General features: G+C 31.2%; 1 protein-coding gene across 1 annotated transcript in view; it reads left to right on the forward strand.

The window, feature by feature from the left end:
- LOC110996687 (transcription factor Sox-21) overlaps positions 1-18,718 on the forward strand; it is a 42,866-nt gene extending 24,148 nt beyond the window's left edge. The window contains exons 4-5 of the mRNA XM_045630554.1: positions 10,262-10,404; positions 16,752-18,718. Coding sequence (XP_045486510.1) covers positions 10,262-10,404; positions 16,752-17,171 — 563 coding nt within the window. The 3' untranslated portion in view covers positions 17,172-18,718. The remainder of the gene's footprint in view (positions 1-10,261; positions 10,405-16,751) is intronic.
- The last annotated feature ends 310 nt before the right edge of the window (positions 18,719-19,028 follow it).

Consider the following 19,028-nt stretch of genomic DNA (forward strand, 5'->3'; position numbering starts at 1 on the left):
TCTTAGTTTAGATTTTACATTATTAGTCAGATTCATATCAATTAAGTCAATTATCATACATAATTAAATTTATATAAATTACCATGTCTCACACAAATAATCGTTTATTGAGTAGTACGTTTTTTCTAAAAGTAATGCACTAAGTCGCTTTTTAAAGATTCTTGTCGGAAGATCTTTAAGTTCTTTCGGTAATCTATTGTTAATTTTAATTGCCATACAGAAGGCGTTTTTCCGAAATAATTCTAAATTTATTTTTGGCACAGCCAATTTCTCCCCATGTCTACTACTTACTACATTCGATTTAAAAATATGTATATTTCTGTGTACGAACAGGGACATTTCTAATATATAAATACATGGAAGAGATAACACTTTGAGTCTCTTAAATAGAGGCACGCAACTATCAATGCAATTTGCTCCACAAATTGCTCTAATACATTTTTTTTTGGGCCTTAAATACCCTATTCACTTCGACTGAATTTCCCCAAATTATAATTCCATATCTAATTATAGATGCAATATATGCATGATAAGCAGCTAATACCGCAGCATGGTTAACAGTTTCCCTTAGTCGTTTTAACACAAAAACAAAACGGTCTATTTTGTTCTGTAATTTTCCAATATGTGATTTCCAATTACAAAATTTATCTATCGTTATACCTAAAAATACACACTCGTTCATTATGTCCAGTTTATTGTGTTTATATTGTACGTCTATTAGTGTTTTAGAGTTATATGTCTGAAAATGAATTATGTTAGTTTTGGTCATGTTTATTTGTAGGTTATTGAATTCATCCAGTTGATGGCGTCGTCTAGAGATTTAATTAAGTTGTTTTTTAAATCTTGGTCGTTTTTGCCTTTTATTATAAGTGTAGTGTCATCAGCAAATAGTATACTGTTCTGGTGTATAGCATCTGGGAGGTCATTTATGTATGTTAGAAAAAGTAGTGGGGCCAAAATACTGCCCTGAGGTGTTCCGTACTCATTTTTCTTATAGTTGGATCTATAGGTTTTTTGTTTTAGTTTACAAATCTTTGTTATTTCCACATATTGCATTCTGTTTTCAAGGTAACTTTACATATATAACAGAAGCGATTCAAAAACAGAACATTTAATAATCTATGTCCAAACTTTTCTGTTTTTCTCATATAAATGAGATTAATAATAGTGATTAGTCAAAGTGCGGTTGTGCGGTGGGCGTTGCCGACACGTGTGACGACGCCCTTAGCTAAGGGTCGCGACACACTAAAGTAGCTTTCAAGTTAATTGAAAGCCTGGGGTGGTTTATGAGATTACGTAATGGGTTTATGTAAATTGCTGGTAGATGTCATCAGTATAATATAGTCGTCAATACAAAATATGTTCATTACTAAATACGAATAATGTTAATCAATCCCTTTCTTTGGATAAAAAGTAACTAAAAATCAAATTATTATTACGTCTCGTTTCTGCTTTGAAATAAAAGGTTAATTCTTCTGTAAGAGTTCAAGTTCTGGTTCTATCAACGTATGCTCAAAATATCATAAATAAATAAATATCATCAAGGCGAGACCGCATATGTAATATGACAGAAACTTTAAGAAAAAAACACTTGAGTATTTTGTAGACGTTTTACGTAAAACAACAACGCAGTGGCAGGCTGTAGACGCAAGTCTTAATTGAAAAAAATGACAAAATGGTTTGGTCTAAGTATCACATAATTATTCAGAAGCGTGACATCAAAAAAAAAGAGTGTGTACTTATGTATACGCGTTAGAAGTTATACTTCTTTGGCTTACAGAAAAAAACTAAACGATAAATATTAAATTTAATAAAAATATTTTTTTTAAATAAATAAATAATTAGTAAATACTATCACCGTCGTATATAAAATTCTTTATTATTTATTCACACTGTTTAATTGTGTTGTGTTGTACTGTTACAAAACACGTGTTCTAAATATAAAAATACTAGAATATACAACTTGAATATAGTTAACGATTTCCATCCGTGGCCTTTACGATGTCGAATTTAGGTGTTGGTGTGCGCGCGCATCGTAAAATCTCACCATTTTTCTACATCGCGCCAAAAGAAGTATAACTTCAAAAAGTAGGCATGATGATCGCCAACATTCAAAAGGATCTTGTGATACTTCTGGAATCTTCTGCCATTATGTTCTATAAAAAATACTGGGGTATGTGCAGATAATTGTTCAAGTTTTGTAATCATATTGACGGAAATTAGCAGCCTTTTGTGTCTAATATCTATATTATATATATTATAATTGAATGTAATAAAGCTTTTCCGACGTAATTTTCAGTAGATAAACAAATGTTGATTGTGTTCTACTCAAACAATGGTCTAATTAACCATTGCTAATTAGAAGTAAATAAAGTCTGAATACAATTCTTTCATCCTCATCAAAGTCAAAAATAATCAATACATTCTTTATGTAAATCAGTCAAAAGCTCGGTTAAGAGTTTTGACACACGACGCCACGTGTCAATAGGGTGGAAATACTTGGCCTCTTGGGGTGATTTGACCGAAATTAATATGTTTTCGCCACTAATTTGCGTAACGGCACTTGTGAACAAAATGGCGCTGCGGTTTTTCTACTCTCAAATAAAAAGGTTTTTAATTTTTCGTATAATAAATACATTTAAAATTCAACTTCTCGCAAAACGAAATATAGTCTGTCAAATAAAATTACTTAACACGCTTATAATATATTTTGGTACAGAGATAGCTCAGAGCATTTGTTCGGTCTAACCTGCAGCTGTGTTTCATCATTGGACGTCAAAATACAAAATACCCTCCATATCACCTCGACATCCGTTGTTCCATAAATAGCTGCCCACTGAAGTTTTTCAGAACCACTTCGACTTAAGATCCATGTGTACCTACCAATTTTTGAAAGGCCGGTAATGCACTTGCGACCCTTCTGGAAATCTAAATGTCCGGTATTCAAATGGGTGGCAATACTACTTAATATCAGGTGAACATTCAATTACATAAAAAACGAAAAGGTTGAACCATGGATGGAAGCTATTTACCACTGTAGGTACTATACTAATATTTTTTGATACATTGTTAATTCATTAAAACATTATGGAACAATACTGTCAAGCTTAACTTAAGACTAATAAGTAATTTAACTCTGATTTAATTAAAAATATTTTTAACATACACAGCTTTTAGTATGTATTAATTAAAGGGAAGAGACTCGCAGAGTTTTTATATTCACCCTTACCACTGTTTAGCACGAAATCTGCCGTTATAAGGCGGTCAAAAACCAATTGGAAGAAAAAAGCTTAGCAAATAATACGCTCTTAAGCCAAACCATACATATATAAAAAAACTTTATTGAATTTTAAATAACATACATTAATATAATATATCGCGACATATATTCTCATTTATATGCTAATTATATCATTAATAAACGTTGCTTGCACAACACAAACGCTTGAAATATGTTTCATTATGTTTGACCGTCTCCAAATATTTGATGAATTCATTTAGTTTCACTGTACAATTAAAAATTATTTTTGAATAGAAACAATCTTAAATATTTTTATTATTAGGTAGCCATTGTTACTAGAATAGCCAGGAACGGCCTATCCTAATAAAATATAATCTTATAAATATTGGTGTGTCTCTGCGTGTTTGTGTATGAGAGAGTATGTGTGACAATTTACTTAATTTATATATATATATAATATTTTCATAATTTTTGTAGCAGTCCTTTGGTTTATTATACAAATGTTTTAACCTTTTTAAGTCTGAGCCTCAGAATTCTGTATATGTTTTATGATAAATCTAATAGGCTATGCTTGACACACGCTGTCGGCCTTTTTTGTCTAAGGCAAGCCGCACATAGAAAGAGTAGGTATAAGTGCACAGCTAGACATCAAACCCACGAAATCAAGGATGAGAGTCGCATATTGAAGCCCAAAGCCCAACACTGATTTTTATTTTGCCTTCTTAGACTTAGTCAACACAAAGTGTATGTATTTTCAAATTCATATATATGTTAGTAGGTATATATATGTATTTATATATATATATATATATATATATATATATAGGCATGATTGCGCATGGTCCTCTCTTACTTCTCTTCTTGGTCTAATTATCTATAAATAAAATAGGTAATTTTTACTCTTCAATTTTTTAATTAAATCCCTTGTGATATTATTTGGGTTTTCTACATATCAACTGTACTATGTATTTTTCTATATTTATATATGCACAGGTGTTATCAGAACGAAATAGACGTTTAGTTTGTATTGTTACACCTACGCAAATGATAGCCTCATTGTTCCGTTGACAATGCTAATTTAATAAAGTAATTGGCTATTTAATTTATCGTGCTATAATAGTTTCATGATAATACTTAGTATTGAAATTTCCTTTGTGTTAAAATGTTGATACATTTTTAAATACATAACTAAATGAAGCGATTAAGCGTAAAAGAGATTTTCATTTGGGAGTCAAACTTAGCGTTGAATCTTAAACAACGCATTAGATATAATTATTTATTCATTTAAAAAACCTTGGCAAGTATGGATATCCAGATTCCAGACCCAGCTCATTTAACTAACTAACTAACTAAGTGAGTTTTGGCCAAAACACGGTCAAAAAAAAATGAAAAGGAGAGACAAATGGAATGAAATGAAATATCTACAATAGACGAAATTTAAATTTTATTAAAAGGACAATCAACCTAATCTTAATTGCAAACGATACACTAAATTATTTTCTGCGATTCTTTAATGACAACATCATCTGTACCGTATTCTAGTATTTATGTTTTCTATTGCCGTCCGCCCACTTAAGCTTGTATTCTAATACAAGTAAAATTATGTCAAATATGTTAAGTATGACATTTTTCACACCGCTCAAGACAAGTGTATGACTTGAGACATTTTATAATACAGGGTCAAACGCTTTTCCTCAACACAACGAAGCGCAAACAATACCTGGTATTATAATTTTTTTTTCGGTATATACATTTCACTATGAAACAGCTTTGTTTTCAGAAATTAAGTTATAAAAATCCGTGCCAAGCAAATCAAACTGTTTTGATAAGATCAAACCTCAATTTTCGCAATCTAAAACTAGATTAACGTAATTCTTTCCGTGACAAAATTAATACGTAAAAATGTTTTTTCTTCGTAAAAATTGCTGTATCATTAGCATAATGTCGGTAGAACGGAAGTGACCAATAGTATGTGCTACCGGATGCCCCACCCCGCGGCAAACTGCTGCCGGTCACGTGACGTCATTTATATGACAGATGACATCGTGCCGGCGCATAGATAGGACGCGCCGTTGTTTACGGAAATGAAATGCACTTTTAGTTCATGGGCTATTACATAACACTTTCGTTTACAATATAACATGAACAGCAAGTTTAAATGTCCTATAACAAAATATTCTGAAAATTCAATAAAAAAGCTTTGAGCGATAAAACATCATCTAGATAACTAAAAGCTTGATTAAGCATCAATCTTTGCCCAAATCTTAGTAAAGGATACCGCTCTTAAGTAGCCTCTAAGTAGTTAGGGTAAACTATGATAGCGTGATTTGCAGAAGCATAGCTAATCTATCACTTTAAGCACGGTTTGTTAGTTTCGTCAGACGGGGTGCTTGTGTGAAATGGCTGAAATTGCGCACCGTCATTTTGTTGAGATGTTTTAGGCGTGGATAATCGAATCGGATTCCGCTAAAAGTTGCACAGTTACGGTATCCTTATTAAAGATTTTATTGATTTCATTTCTTCACCGATATGCTATAAGATATTGTTTATTCCACGTGACTCGTACGAACACAAATTATTATCTGCTTAATTCACCAATGTTTCGGCTTAGGTAACACCCCACAGAGTGACACAAATTATAAAAATGTTATACTAAATGTAATACTAAGTTTAAAAATAAATATTAATTTTGTTAAATACTTATTTTAGCTTCTTATTTGTCTATATACTTATGTTTTCTGTTTCATATATTTTTATTTATTTATTATATTATATCAACGTACCTAATCTGTGTTTACTTTGGATATTTTTTTTTGTATAATATGGATAAGTCTAAGCTGTAAAGTTGCTTATAAAAAAATAACAAAAATAATAATTTTCAAAACCTCGATAAAGTTATGAAACAATTTGTAATTGTAAGAGGGATATAAAACAAATAATTATTTTCAATAATGTTTCCTCATTTCAAAGTATATTTTCTTTTAATCTCAACGAAATCTTACACAAATGGCAGTCTCGTACTTGACCCTTTTACTTCAAAGGAAAAGGGTAATTGGTGAAACCGTACAATATAAGAATACTTCCTAAAAATATTCTAGCGTTATTTGACTTTGAATAATTTCTTAATTATAGTCATTAATAGCGGAGAAAAACTTCGGCGTGCGACAGGTCACGTTTTTTATCGGTCACGAGGCAGACAAGGTGGCGAAAAATTCTAATAAAGTAATGAACACTTACAGGTTTTGTTTCCAGCCTTTTAATTTGCATTGTTCCTAAGGTTTGTTGCGAGTATCATTTATAAGAATTGGAATTTTTTTTTATGCAACACATATACCTACTTAATTTAAGATTCAGAGGCTTCAGAGGCTTAGTACGCATTTGACACACTAGAGTCTCGCTTAGCGAGCTTAGCTTAGCTTAAACTCTATAAGTGATATATAATGATTAATAAGTATTTATTTATTAATATCTTATATATTGAATAAGTTCGTTTCACTGTTTACATATTTTGTTTTAATTGCGTTCCATTATTTTTGTATAAGTATAATATTATTTAACCAATTTATTTTTTTCTTACAATGGTCGTCTGCGAGACACTCAGTGTGTTTCTGTGTAATGAAGTGTAAATAAATAAATAAATTTAATCGATGGCGGAATTTTGGAAAATAGCTTTCTTTGCTGTATTATAAAATCTATTTATTTATATATACATTCTTAAACAATGTGTATGCCTAAAAAATACAAGAAAATATGACATCACAAATTTAACACACTTACACATACACATCAATAACATAAGAACTTAAGCAATATATAACAAATAAACCAATATGACCAGCGTCTTGCCCACTTTCAAATGGTTAGTCTTGAAAGGAGGAGGTGGGTGAGCGACCTGTGCACTTTGCATAAAATAGCAAATGGCTCATTTGACACCTGCCTTTTGGAGAGGCTGAAGATCAAGGTGCCGACGCGTTCTGTGCGCATCCAGGAATTATTTGTTATACCTATGACTGATAATAATGTTTCCCAGAATGCTCCGCTCGTAAGAATGTGCAAATATTATAATGCTGTGTGTGCTGAGGTTGATATTTTTCACAATAATATTTGTAAATTTAAAAAGATAGTTCATAGTAAATACTTGTAACCTTAATTACTAATTTAATTGATTAATGTATATGTATATATACATGTGTGTGTGTGTATGTATATATATATTTTTTCCTTTATTTTTTATTTTTTTGTCATTCGGTTTGATATGTGTATGTTGTTTAGTTGATATTTAGTGTAAATGCTGTGTACAGATATAACTGGAAGTCAGATTTTTAAATGTTGTTTAGTATGTAATAATTTTATGTATGTAGTCAGTCTGTTTTCTGTTTTTGTACCTAAATGTGAAAATAAAATAAAAATAAAATAACAAAAGAAGCGGCCACGAAATAAACAATCATAAAACAAAAAACAAATTACTAATAATATAAATAATAACTAAAACTAAAAAGATAAAAAAATAACAGTAATAAACAAACAAAAATTCTAACTTAAACCACATTAAGATTTAAGAGCCTGCAAAACAAACATCAGATGAGCCTCCTGTCCGTTTGCCCCCTGTTCTATAAAAAAAAAGTTCCGGAATGTTGGTAGTCTGTTGTAACATTGAAATTAGCTTAGTATCATTACGTGTTCCTTTTTTAAAAAGCGATTCAACCACAAATCACCATGGCATAAAAAACATCTGACGGCTCAGAAAATGACCACTTTTCCGTGAAATTTAACACATTGAAGCCGGAAGCCCGGTGGAAATCCATCGCGACCTTTTCCGAATCGATAAACGCGAACTATATTTACGTATTAACATATTGTAGGAAGCTGGTCATTATTGTACCTGAATGCGGCCGGCGAAAATGGACCCATTGTGTCCAAGTTGGGGGCCGAAATTGTTAGTGAGGGTGTATCGAATCTTGTGGGGTTTGCGTACTTTTTTGTTGGTTGTAATTGAAAATCTAATAGGTTTTACGGCAAGATTTTCTACATATAAATTTGTTGTATTTATTTTTAAATAAAACGTGAATAATACTTTTAATACAACCATTCCTTGCCAAACAGCAAAAGGTTTACAGGATCGGCGGCTACATAGGCATCTCATAGATATGCATGCCTTCTAATTGGTCTGTCCATGCATCTGGACATGCATACTCGACCATGTTAAATGCAACTTAACATTACTAAATGGCACCATTTTTTTATTTCATATATTTAATTAAATTAAATAAAAAATGTGCAATTTAACATGGCACTTTAACTTAAAGCATCTCACTTATCATCAGGGTCTGTGGCCATACGTTAGTCCAGTTTTATATAAAAAAACGGAAAAAAAACGTATTTGTAAAATGGTTGCAAAACTGTACTTTAATATATGCAATCACCTCATAACTCACAATTGGATCTGACACCTGAATAGAAAAATAAATCAAATATATTATTGACATCGGTTAATTAAATAAATTCTAAATTAATAATACTCTTCGAGTTCGAGGAGATTTCCATCGTTATTCACGCCAATACCAGATGAAGACAGAATGGTGGATGACAACGAATTTAATTATAAAATATAATAAAAATGCGTCCCTTTTTATCGAGACCACAGAATTTTCTGCTTTATCCAGCTTGTTTACGGACTATATTAGCATTTGAGAATTAAATTCAAGAGGGTGTTATATTTTTAAATTTTGAGAAGAGTCGAGCGATAATGCGTAGTGGGACATTGATGTGTCATAGATGACAAGGCTTCATTTTCGAAGGTTCTTTATTAAAAACTCTGATTTGCTCTTAGACTACCTACTTACGTATCGCTGTATAAAGAAAATAAGTGATTTATTCGATTTTATATTGATGGCTTATGATTTGATTCTACCATTATCTCATTGTAATCTCTGTTTGGGTTTCTATATATTTAAAGATATTCGCATCAAAGTATAAAACAATAATTTTAATTAATTATAGAATTTTTGCTGAGACATATCAGACGGCCTAGTTGCTAGATGAATTACATCTTTGTTCCCATTCCCATGTGAAAATTAAATAAATTAATCACATTCCTATATTACCTAAACTTTCAAAAGTATCCTAGTTGTGTACAAATGTAATATTTTTATTATTTTAACTTTTTGTAATATACTGTAGATGTAGCATTATATATGACGTGTTGAACTTTATTACAATACTTAACTCGTTACAATATTGTTAAATCCAAACAATATCCTACCACAACAAGTTAATTAAACCCTTCTCTACACTATCAAACTCTGAACTGTGTTTAATAAACACCCAAGGAACTGGCCGTTAATCGCACTCGAGGGTCCAGTTCACAATGAAATAATTAATTGGTGCTCAAATCTGAGGTCTCGCCTTACTATTGTGGCCCTGAATGCCTCTGTCCATAAGCTGTCTTGGCAAACAACACGGTGAATGGACTTCGGAATGGATTGCATTTTGAATAAGATTGAAACTGGAATTGTTTTGAGAGATTATCCTGATTTAATTATATAGCAATTCAAATTCAAAAATTATTTATTCATGTTGGTTAAAAAAACATCGTTTATTTTGAACTGAATTCATTTGACACATTGACTTGAATGAACACTTTATATTTTTTAGATAAAACTAAATTGTCACTGCTAAATTAAATCATATGTTTTTCCGCTTTTATACTACTGTTGCTTTTAGGTCCAAGATATATCTATTAGCCATAAACATAGACAAAACATTTATTACAAAACACACACTCAGAAACACACAAAATAACAATAATCTAAAGAAAAATAAAATTAAAAAGAATGAGAGATAACATAAATTATAATGTTATAGACATTATATGTAACAACGATGTTTAATGTTAATACAATTATAATTTATGAATTATAACATTATATAATTATAATGTTTGTGTTAATAAGTGCAGTTTTTTATAGTATATAATTCTGTAAAAAATACTTACAAATATGTGTTTTTTTTTTGTAATAGGTATGGCGAGTGGAGGTATGAGCCAAGCGATGTCTGGGTACTACGGGGCGGCATATGGTCCTCTGGGAGCCAGCATGGCGGCGGCAGCAGCAGCAGCCGCGCAGCAAAATGCCATATCAGCAGCACTCACACCCAATGCACAGGTAATTTCGTTGTTTGTTAATTAATATATGATAAAACTATGACATACAAGATCTATCAAATTCGCCAACCAAAACATACCTACTAAGAAATTAAAAAAAAAATTATAGGTAAGCCATTGTATGAATTATATTATAGTTTATTATAGCAAATATAGTGTAGTGTATATCACGATCCTTAAGTGAATTAAATTATCTTTGACACCCTTTTATTTTCGAGATTAAAATGAGGTGTAGATGTTTTTTCTGTATGGCTCTAAATAAACCTATGTATGATAAATTTGTTATATTGTCATAAAAATAACGTTTCTTATAACTTAATAAATTGATTTAATAGATCGTTTCTTAATTCCTAAACATAATAATGAAATATACAGTTTTTACGAATGTCTTAAGCTACATACGTAATAATAAAAAGCAAATTAAAACTAATTTAAATCAAATCAAATCAAAATTTATTTATTCATATAGGTAACAATTTACACTTATGAACGTCAAAAATAAGAAATATTAAATGAATTTAATTTTACATTTACTACCAGTTCTCAAATCAAGGGCGTAGAACGGGAAAAGCTTGATCCCTGTTGCAGTGTACCTTTAGCACTGGCAAATGTAGTAGTTAGTAGTTTCTTATAACTATGTTCTTAACCAATTTGGCTTAACCCATCTTGAAACGGGTTGATATTTATTTTTCAGATTTCAAAAATAAGTATTTTGGATAACATTTAAGTTAGATTAGAAATATAATACAAGCTATTTTCTTAATAAATAACCATATAAGACAGACACAGGTAGAAGAACTTTGAAAGTATGGGTCGTGAGTACCCATATGTGTCCGAAAAACCCAAAGCGAAAAGCCTACCAGTATGCCGCGTAACTAATTCGCATAATTTTTTAACGAATGGTAGCGCCTCTCTAATATAAAGAGTAAACTCATTCCCCGTTCATTACACGCTTTTTAGTTTTTTTTTTCTTATTTTTTTATCGACGCGAATCGGGTAAAATTAGATCACATGTTTTCAACGCTTCATTAAGTTAAAGTGCTGAGTCAACATGGTTTTACATCTTAAGTTACCTTTAATTTTTGTATCATTATTCTCTTCAACGATGGGATATGTTGTATGTCCAATAGTAGTGTTTATTAATAGTTTACCTTACACCTTACAATATGCTATGACATTTTCTATAGTCAAAAGACCTTACAGAAAGGTTAGGTACTATTTCATTTTAGTGGAGTAATTTTATCCTAGATAAATGGTCTTCACATACAATTACCTTTCTTTCATTGCCCATTCTTCTCTATATAAAACTACCGTTGGAAGGGGCAACTACAATTTTTTTTATGTTTGCAACTTGTAATCTTGACTTAAAAAAATGAATTTCATGTGTACAGGTAAAGTTGGGCTTGTTATCTTATGCAGGAAGCCATTCCAACAATAAAAATAATACAGCAAAACTACAGACATTTCCTGTTTTTATTAATAATTTTATCCATTACCCATGGTAAAGTTTACTTAACAAAAGATAAAAAATCATAAAATAACTGCAAGTTTTTCCAGTAGGTATATTTAGAAATAATATAACTCTATCTCACTTTCTCACTCTCTATCTAACTTTTGGTCGTGTCTTAATTAACGTCAATACCAAGAATATATTGAAAAAAAACTTGAATACTGCAATTGGCATAACAATAAGACCAATTAAAGGCACGCTGTTACCAATTCGAGGTGTTAAAATAAACACTTGCTTATAAGTCAGCCCTCGCGAATTTAACGTAAAAAATGTTGTATTTTTTACCGTAAGCATTTCTTATATTGACATACCTTTAATCAATTGCAAGACTCATAAAATCAGTTTATAAAACGACAAAGATTGGACATATCAAAAAAACGTTTTATTTCCTACATCCTTGTGGCAGACCTTTAATGCTAGCAGCATTACGGTACTTCTAAGTTGGTATAAACGGCCATCGGCCAAAGAGTCTCCACTCCAAAGGTTTTATTTTATTTTTATTTATTTATTATCTATAAAACCGCTTCTTACTAATTTGACGATTTGCCCTTCTAACCCATTTTTATCAGGAATCAACGCGTTTCACAAAACAACTTAGGGGCAGATTTAAATCAATTTAGATCGATGTTTTCACAATAATTAAACTCGAGTTGATGTTTTCACCCTCGCGAGGGCGCGAGATTATATGAGTGAGTGGATGCTGCATGGGGTCGAAAGATTAAAGTCAATCTGAGAGGTAAAACGGTTTACGCGTGAAAGTATAGCAAACAAATCTGCATTTATTACTCTTTTACTAAAGGTACTACTATTTGTTATAGAACGTGTAACATTAACGGCTACGGTAACAAACTATATTCCACTTTTACTCAACACTTTTTTGTTAGTAAACACTGATAGGGTGGACTAGTGGCTTTAGCAATTATATAAAACGTTAGTAATACTTGTAACATTGTGTTACTTGTATAAGAGAAAATATATATAATGGATCAATAAATGACAACGCACATCAAAAGAAAACAAAACATAATCCAAATTGAAACGTAGTGCATCATAGACAATTATACGTGGACAGCACTACGACCTTCCAACAAAGACAAACAATTTATATTGCAGCGAATTAGTGATGAAAGTTTATATTAAAAGTGTAAGCAAATTACAAATAATTCTTGTGATCACTTTAAATTAATGTTGAAAATATATATAGCAACCCATAACTAAACGTTTAGATTCCATCGTACATCAGTATCTACTTATATATGCCATCATGTTCTTCTACCGTAAATAGTAAAATCCATGTAATACCAAATCGGTTAATTCATTCAAACCCTACTTAAGGCGCCTTCTGTATGGTACGTAATTAGCTAACCTTAAAATAACTTATAGTTCCCATATCTACATAAAAAATCTGTTGCTTTAAATAAATTAATTGGCTTTGCAATCGCGCTAAACAATCTAATGTAGTAGTAGTGTCTTATTACTAGTGATACTAGTAGATACATGTGTTGCCACGCAATGTCTAAGTCAATATATTTAAAACAAAATAGATTTGTAATATTGACATGGTCAGTTCTTATGTTAGCTAATTACGTAATAATTTAATACAGAAGGTTCTATAAGAGTGAATAAATTTACGGACTTTTTATTACATGGTATGCATCACAACTGCGATATGAAACCAGCGAGAGTGTTGTGCAGTTAATTTCACAGACAAAACTAAATAAACGTCCATTGTCCTTCGGAGTTATTTACTTGATTAACACAAGGGTTGAGGTAATCAGTGGCAAACAATACTACTACATACTTTTGCTTTCATCGATTCATTAATACGAGAGAAAGTTTTAATTCGGTAGCCGTCTCTGGGGAGTTAGGGTTGCCATACTCAATGTCACCCCTAGTTTTGTGTAACCAGGAGCTGGGTATGTGAATTTCAACCAAAAAGTATTGTAATGTATCATAAGGTATTTCTTTAAAATTAATTTATAGAAATAGCACTAATTTAATTATATTATTATTAATTACACATTAATTTAAATAATAATAATTTAATAACGGGCGGCCTTATCACTAAGCAATTTTATTTTAATTTACACTTGTACTCGTAAAAATATTTTAATTTAGTACGCTATGAATATTATATTTCAATACACGATAGTATTTTAAACTAATACGTAACTGACCTCAACTACTTTAACTCACTATAACTTCTTTCCGTAACTATTAAATATTTTTATAACAAACTGAATAACATACATTTATTTCTAATATACAAATATACAGTAATTACATTATTATTAATCTTAACAATAATAATTTATAAAAAAAAACAAATTTGAGAAGTTTGGTTCCTGGCACCATTAATGCTGGCATTTTCTCACTGTATTACGATTGCTAAAGCGAGGAATAGACCAGCTCTGGGGTCAGTATTAAATAGTTTTTAAAAAACAAACGCTAGCACCCCTAACTCCACTCCCCAACGCATTGTGCCGTCTTAATAGACTCGACTATCGAATGATCGATTTTTTTCGATTAACGTATCGAATCGTGCCCTAAACATCGAAAACAATATAATCAGCTACCATTGAGGGGATATTAAAAACGGTGATATTGCGTTTTAGCAGGTACCGGTAACGAACCATTGTAACTTTTGTTAATCGAATATATTGATCGATGCGTTTGGCTAAGTTTTCATGGTTAATTAGGGTTGTTATTGAATTTATTTTATTACGTTAATTGGAACGTTTCATGGATGCGCTAAAGATCTGATGTAAGACATTGATAAAATAGTTCACAAGTATTTATAATAATCAGGGTCATGTTGTCCTAGCACGACTCTCATCTCTGAGGTCGTAGGTTCGATCCCCTTACAGCAATTGCTTTTCTGTCTATGTGCGCATTTAAAATTCACTCAAACCGTGAAGGAAAACAACGTGAGGAAGACGACTTGCCTATTAGTTATACAAATGAAACAGATACAGATATCTGAGGCCTAGACCTAAAAAGGTTGTAGTGCCACTAGCTACAAGACGACATTTAATTTTTCTACGTGAATTCTTCTTAATAAGAACGTCCGTTGTAAAGCAACTTGTTTTTTTACATGTTTATTTAAAGTGACGTGTAATTAAATAAATAAATAGGTTTGCATATTAAAATATTTCTTTAAACATTTTTTTACAATTCTATTGAACCTGTATAACTTTAACTAAAAAATCTATAAAGTGTATGAAATATGTGTCATATTGAATGCGGTAAGCACTGGGTTGTAAAGCCGACGTCTCGGTGTCTGACTAATCCTGATTTAACACCGACTCTCGACCATAGGTTATACCTTAACACGATAGGACTCACGGGTATAAAGAATGGACAAATAAATGTTACGGGTTTTAAAATGTTTTTAAATCTCAGTTAGGTATGCGTTTTTGCACGAAATATATTATTATAGTATTATTATTAATACTAGAAATTTAAAAGTATTAACATTCGCTTGAACGGTGATGAAAACATCGTGAGGAAACCAGCTTGCCACCCAAAAAGTGGATGACGTGCAGGCACAGGAGGCTGATCACCTACTTGCCTATTAGATTGACAAATGATCATGAAACAGATACAGAAGCTGAGGCCTAGACCTAAAAGGGTAGTGCATCAATTTTAGTTCTTACTAATGTAGCTTATGAAATATTTTATTATTCTATTGTGTTATTAAATACAATTAATATATTTAACTATTTTTGCACAAACTCGTTTATATTGCTTTGGTGGTCGCGATAAAAGTGAGCTCATATTGCTAAATATATCAATAATATTATTGGCATATAAAGAAGTATTTTTTTTTGTAATAGTTCAATTGATTACAAACTTTATAACACTGTATCACACAAACGGCTATTTACCTCGCGGTATTGTGCGGCTCACTTCATTAAAAAATTTAAAACTCGTAGCTTTATTCGAGCGCTTTGTTAACTTTGATTTGTTACACAATACAACATTTATCAAAGGATTTTCAATTCTATTCAATTTGTATAGAGCTTTATCTTGAATGAGATGTGTGCGAATGAATTTTTTTCAGTAATCGTTCATAGATTACAAACGATAATCCGCTTATGAAATTAATGTTAGGTTTTGATTTGTCAATATTTTGATTAGAATAACTTATAATTATTAAATAGTGCGTATTACCCGAACTATTTAGCAGTGTGTCCAAAATTTTGTAGTGAGCGAGACAGATCCCTAAATTTCGAGTAATAATCGTACCTTGCAGTCAAGCATTTTTATTTCTTTTATAATTTATAGATCTTTATATTTTTTTAGATTTTTATATTTTAAAGACATAGATTATAATAAAATCAACACAATCTTTTGCAATTTTCATCCGACTTCAAAAAGAATTCGACGTTTCTTTATTAATTGTTGAATTTTTATATTTGTTATAAGATATATATATATATAAGATATATGTACCTAATAAAAATATCAAAGCCATCCAATTTATGTTTGATGCCACTGATCATCACATTCAAATAGTAAGCACATTGCGCCTACGCACATCGACACAATTATAGTAAACCGTAGGCTTAATCCATACATTTATTTACATTTTTTTTGTCAAAATAACTACTTTAGATTATGACGTTTAAATTATATTTTTATCAATCATATTTATGTAATAAATATAACTAGTCCTATACAACTCTCTTCTTTAAAACTCCCCAAAACTTTGTTCCCTCAAAATCGCCTGTAATATGAATTCATCTAAAATACATTATCCATACAAACCAAGATAACAATATTGTCGAACTATTATGTGTTTTAATTGTATTAATAATCTATTTCCTCCATTACAGGTGGGTAGTACGATGGACATGTCAAAATATTCCATAGAAGACAAATACAGAAGCTACAGCATGTACCCCGACCCTGCTAGAGGATACCTCGATTCCGCGGCCTTGTCTAAAGCCTACATGTACATGGATCAACAACAGCAACGGTATCCCATGGACATCAGCAAGATGTACTCAGAGGCGTCAGCTGCCGCGATGGCTGGGTTGAGCGTACCTCCTAGTATCTCTCCACGTTCTACTGAATCCCCAGACGTAACACCGAAGCACGATCGCCCAGAGGGCAGCTCCTCCACTGGGTCGAATCCCTCGCCATCTTTGCCCTATTACCAGTCGCCTGGTCTTCTCATGCCGCAGTACCCGAGTCAGTACGCGCAGAGTACCCAAACTGGAGAGTTTAGAAGGCCACTCACTGTCATTTTCTGACCCGACAGCTAAGCTTGTAAATATGGATAGGACAATGGACAATCACGTTTGATGAGAATGTAAATATTATTTATCATGCATTTTTAATTATATATATTTACCTTGCTTTGTATGTGAGGATATTTTAAGTATTGCATTTATATTATGTTGTTTATTTGACGTTCCTCTATATTAATCTATTGGTGATAGATGTATAAATTAGGTTTAGGAATATATGGTATGCTATTTATTGAGTTTTTGTATTACAGTATTGTGTCTAGAAATTTTGCATAAAGCGTCAAAGATAGTCGTTTTGTGTTTTAATAATAAAACTCAAGAAATATCGTACATTACTTACATTGATTGTCCCTCTCACGCAACGAAATATATTGTAAATAATGTAGAAAATTAGACATAATTTATTATTATAATTAATATAAGATCTTGAGGAATCTGTTATAATTGTTATCGTATTGTGCCACAACATAGTGCAATTAATTATGGAATGAATTTGAACTTAAATTACTAATTCAATCATAATTCTTTGGCTATGTATGAAACAGTTGCATTTAATTTGTTGCCATACCACATTTATGACAGTAATGCACCAACACTTAAATAATATAGATTCGGATACGTCTTAAAATATACTTTTGAATCTGTCATTCCATAAGTAAAAATCCCACCACCGCTATGTACTTAAAACAAGCTAAAAAATAAAGGGACACGATCATTTCTGAGGGTCTTTACATAAAAGGATATTGCTGATGGTAATGTATATTTGATAAGATAAAGAACCTGACGGTACCACCCTAGGTTGTGGTCCCAAGTTTCTTTAGCTTATGACCATGTTTTTAGTAATAAGGCATATTAGGCAAGTAGGTTATCAGCCTAGTGCGTCTGGCACACGCCGTTAAATTCTTTGGGTGTAATGTATCTTGGTCCTTTACTAATTATATACACACAGAAAAGTTAATAAGTGCACAACAGGGGTTCGAACCTTCGACCATAGGGACGTGAGTGGCATACTGAAGCCACTGACACTGCTATAGCTGTTGCAGGCTTACAGCTGTCCTAAAAATCATAGTTAATTGAAACTTTAAATTCATAATTCAAAAACGATGTTTGTTAGTTGTATAATGACACATGCGATACATTCAGCGGAAAATTTACTAAATACATTACGACCTGTGGCTTTTGTTCTTAAATCTAAGTAAAGTTTAAATTTGTATAAAATATTTTCTTTGTTTTATGCAAAAACATTTGGAAATAACGCACTAATACAAATACTAAATACGATGTCTTAAAGGCTTGCAGTTGTCACGCTCAGCAAATGTTTGTTTTAATTAAATGTATTTAATAAAAACAAAACACATATTATGTTGGCCTGTCAGAATGAGTCTTGAATGGAATTGGGTAAATAGGAAATCACAAATTTTACAGGATAGCTGGCAACTGAGTTGGAAGAATATTGTAAAATTATTTAAATATTTTTAAGAATTATTGTATAGTTAAATCTAGTTTCGAAAGATATTACTCAAAATAAATCGTTAGAAAATTTCACAAAATATTTTATTTTGAAACTCCTATTTTTGTGTTTTGTATATACAAATACTATCACAATTAATGATGATTTTACGTGTATTATACACGAAGGAACAATGATCTTATAATAAATTATCGATCTTTGCATGGACTAGATTTATAGTCAGTTCGACCTGTCTTGTTCATCAATTCGTACCTAAAGGTTATTTTTTATGATTTGTTTTACTTTTAAATCTGTATATCAGCCACGTGTTGTCAACTGCTTTACTTCTTCAAATTTTTTCAAACTTCTTAATAATTAAGAAATATTTTGTTTAGCCATTACGCCCTTGT

The sequence above is a fragment of the Pieris rapae genome, chromosome 12 (genome assembly GCF_905147795.1).
Source record: "Pieris rapae chromosome 12, ilPieRapa1.1, whole genome shotgun sequence".
Classification (NCBI taxonomy): Eukaryota; Metazoa; Arthropoda; class Insecta; order Lepidoptera; family Pieridae; genus Pieris; species Pieris rapae.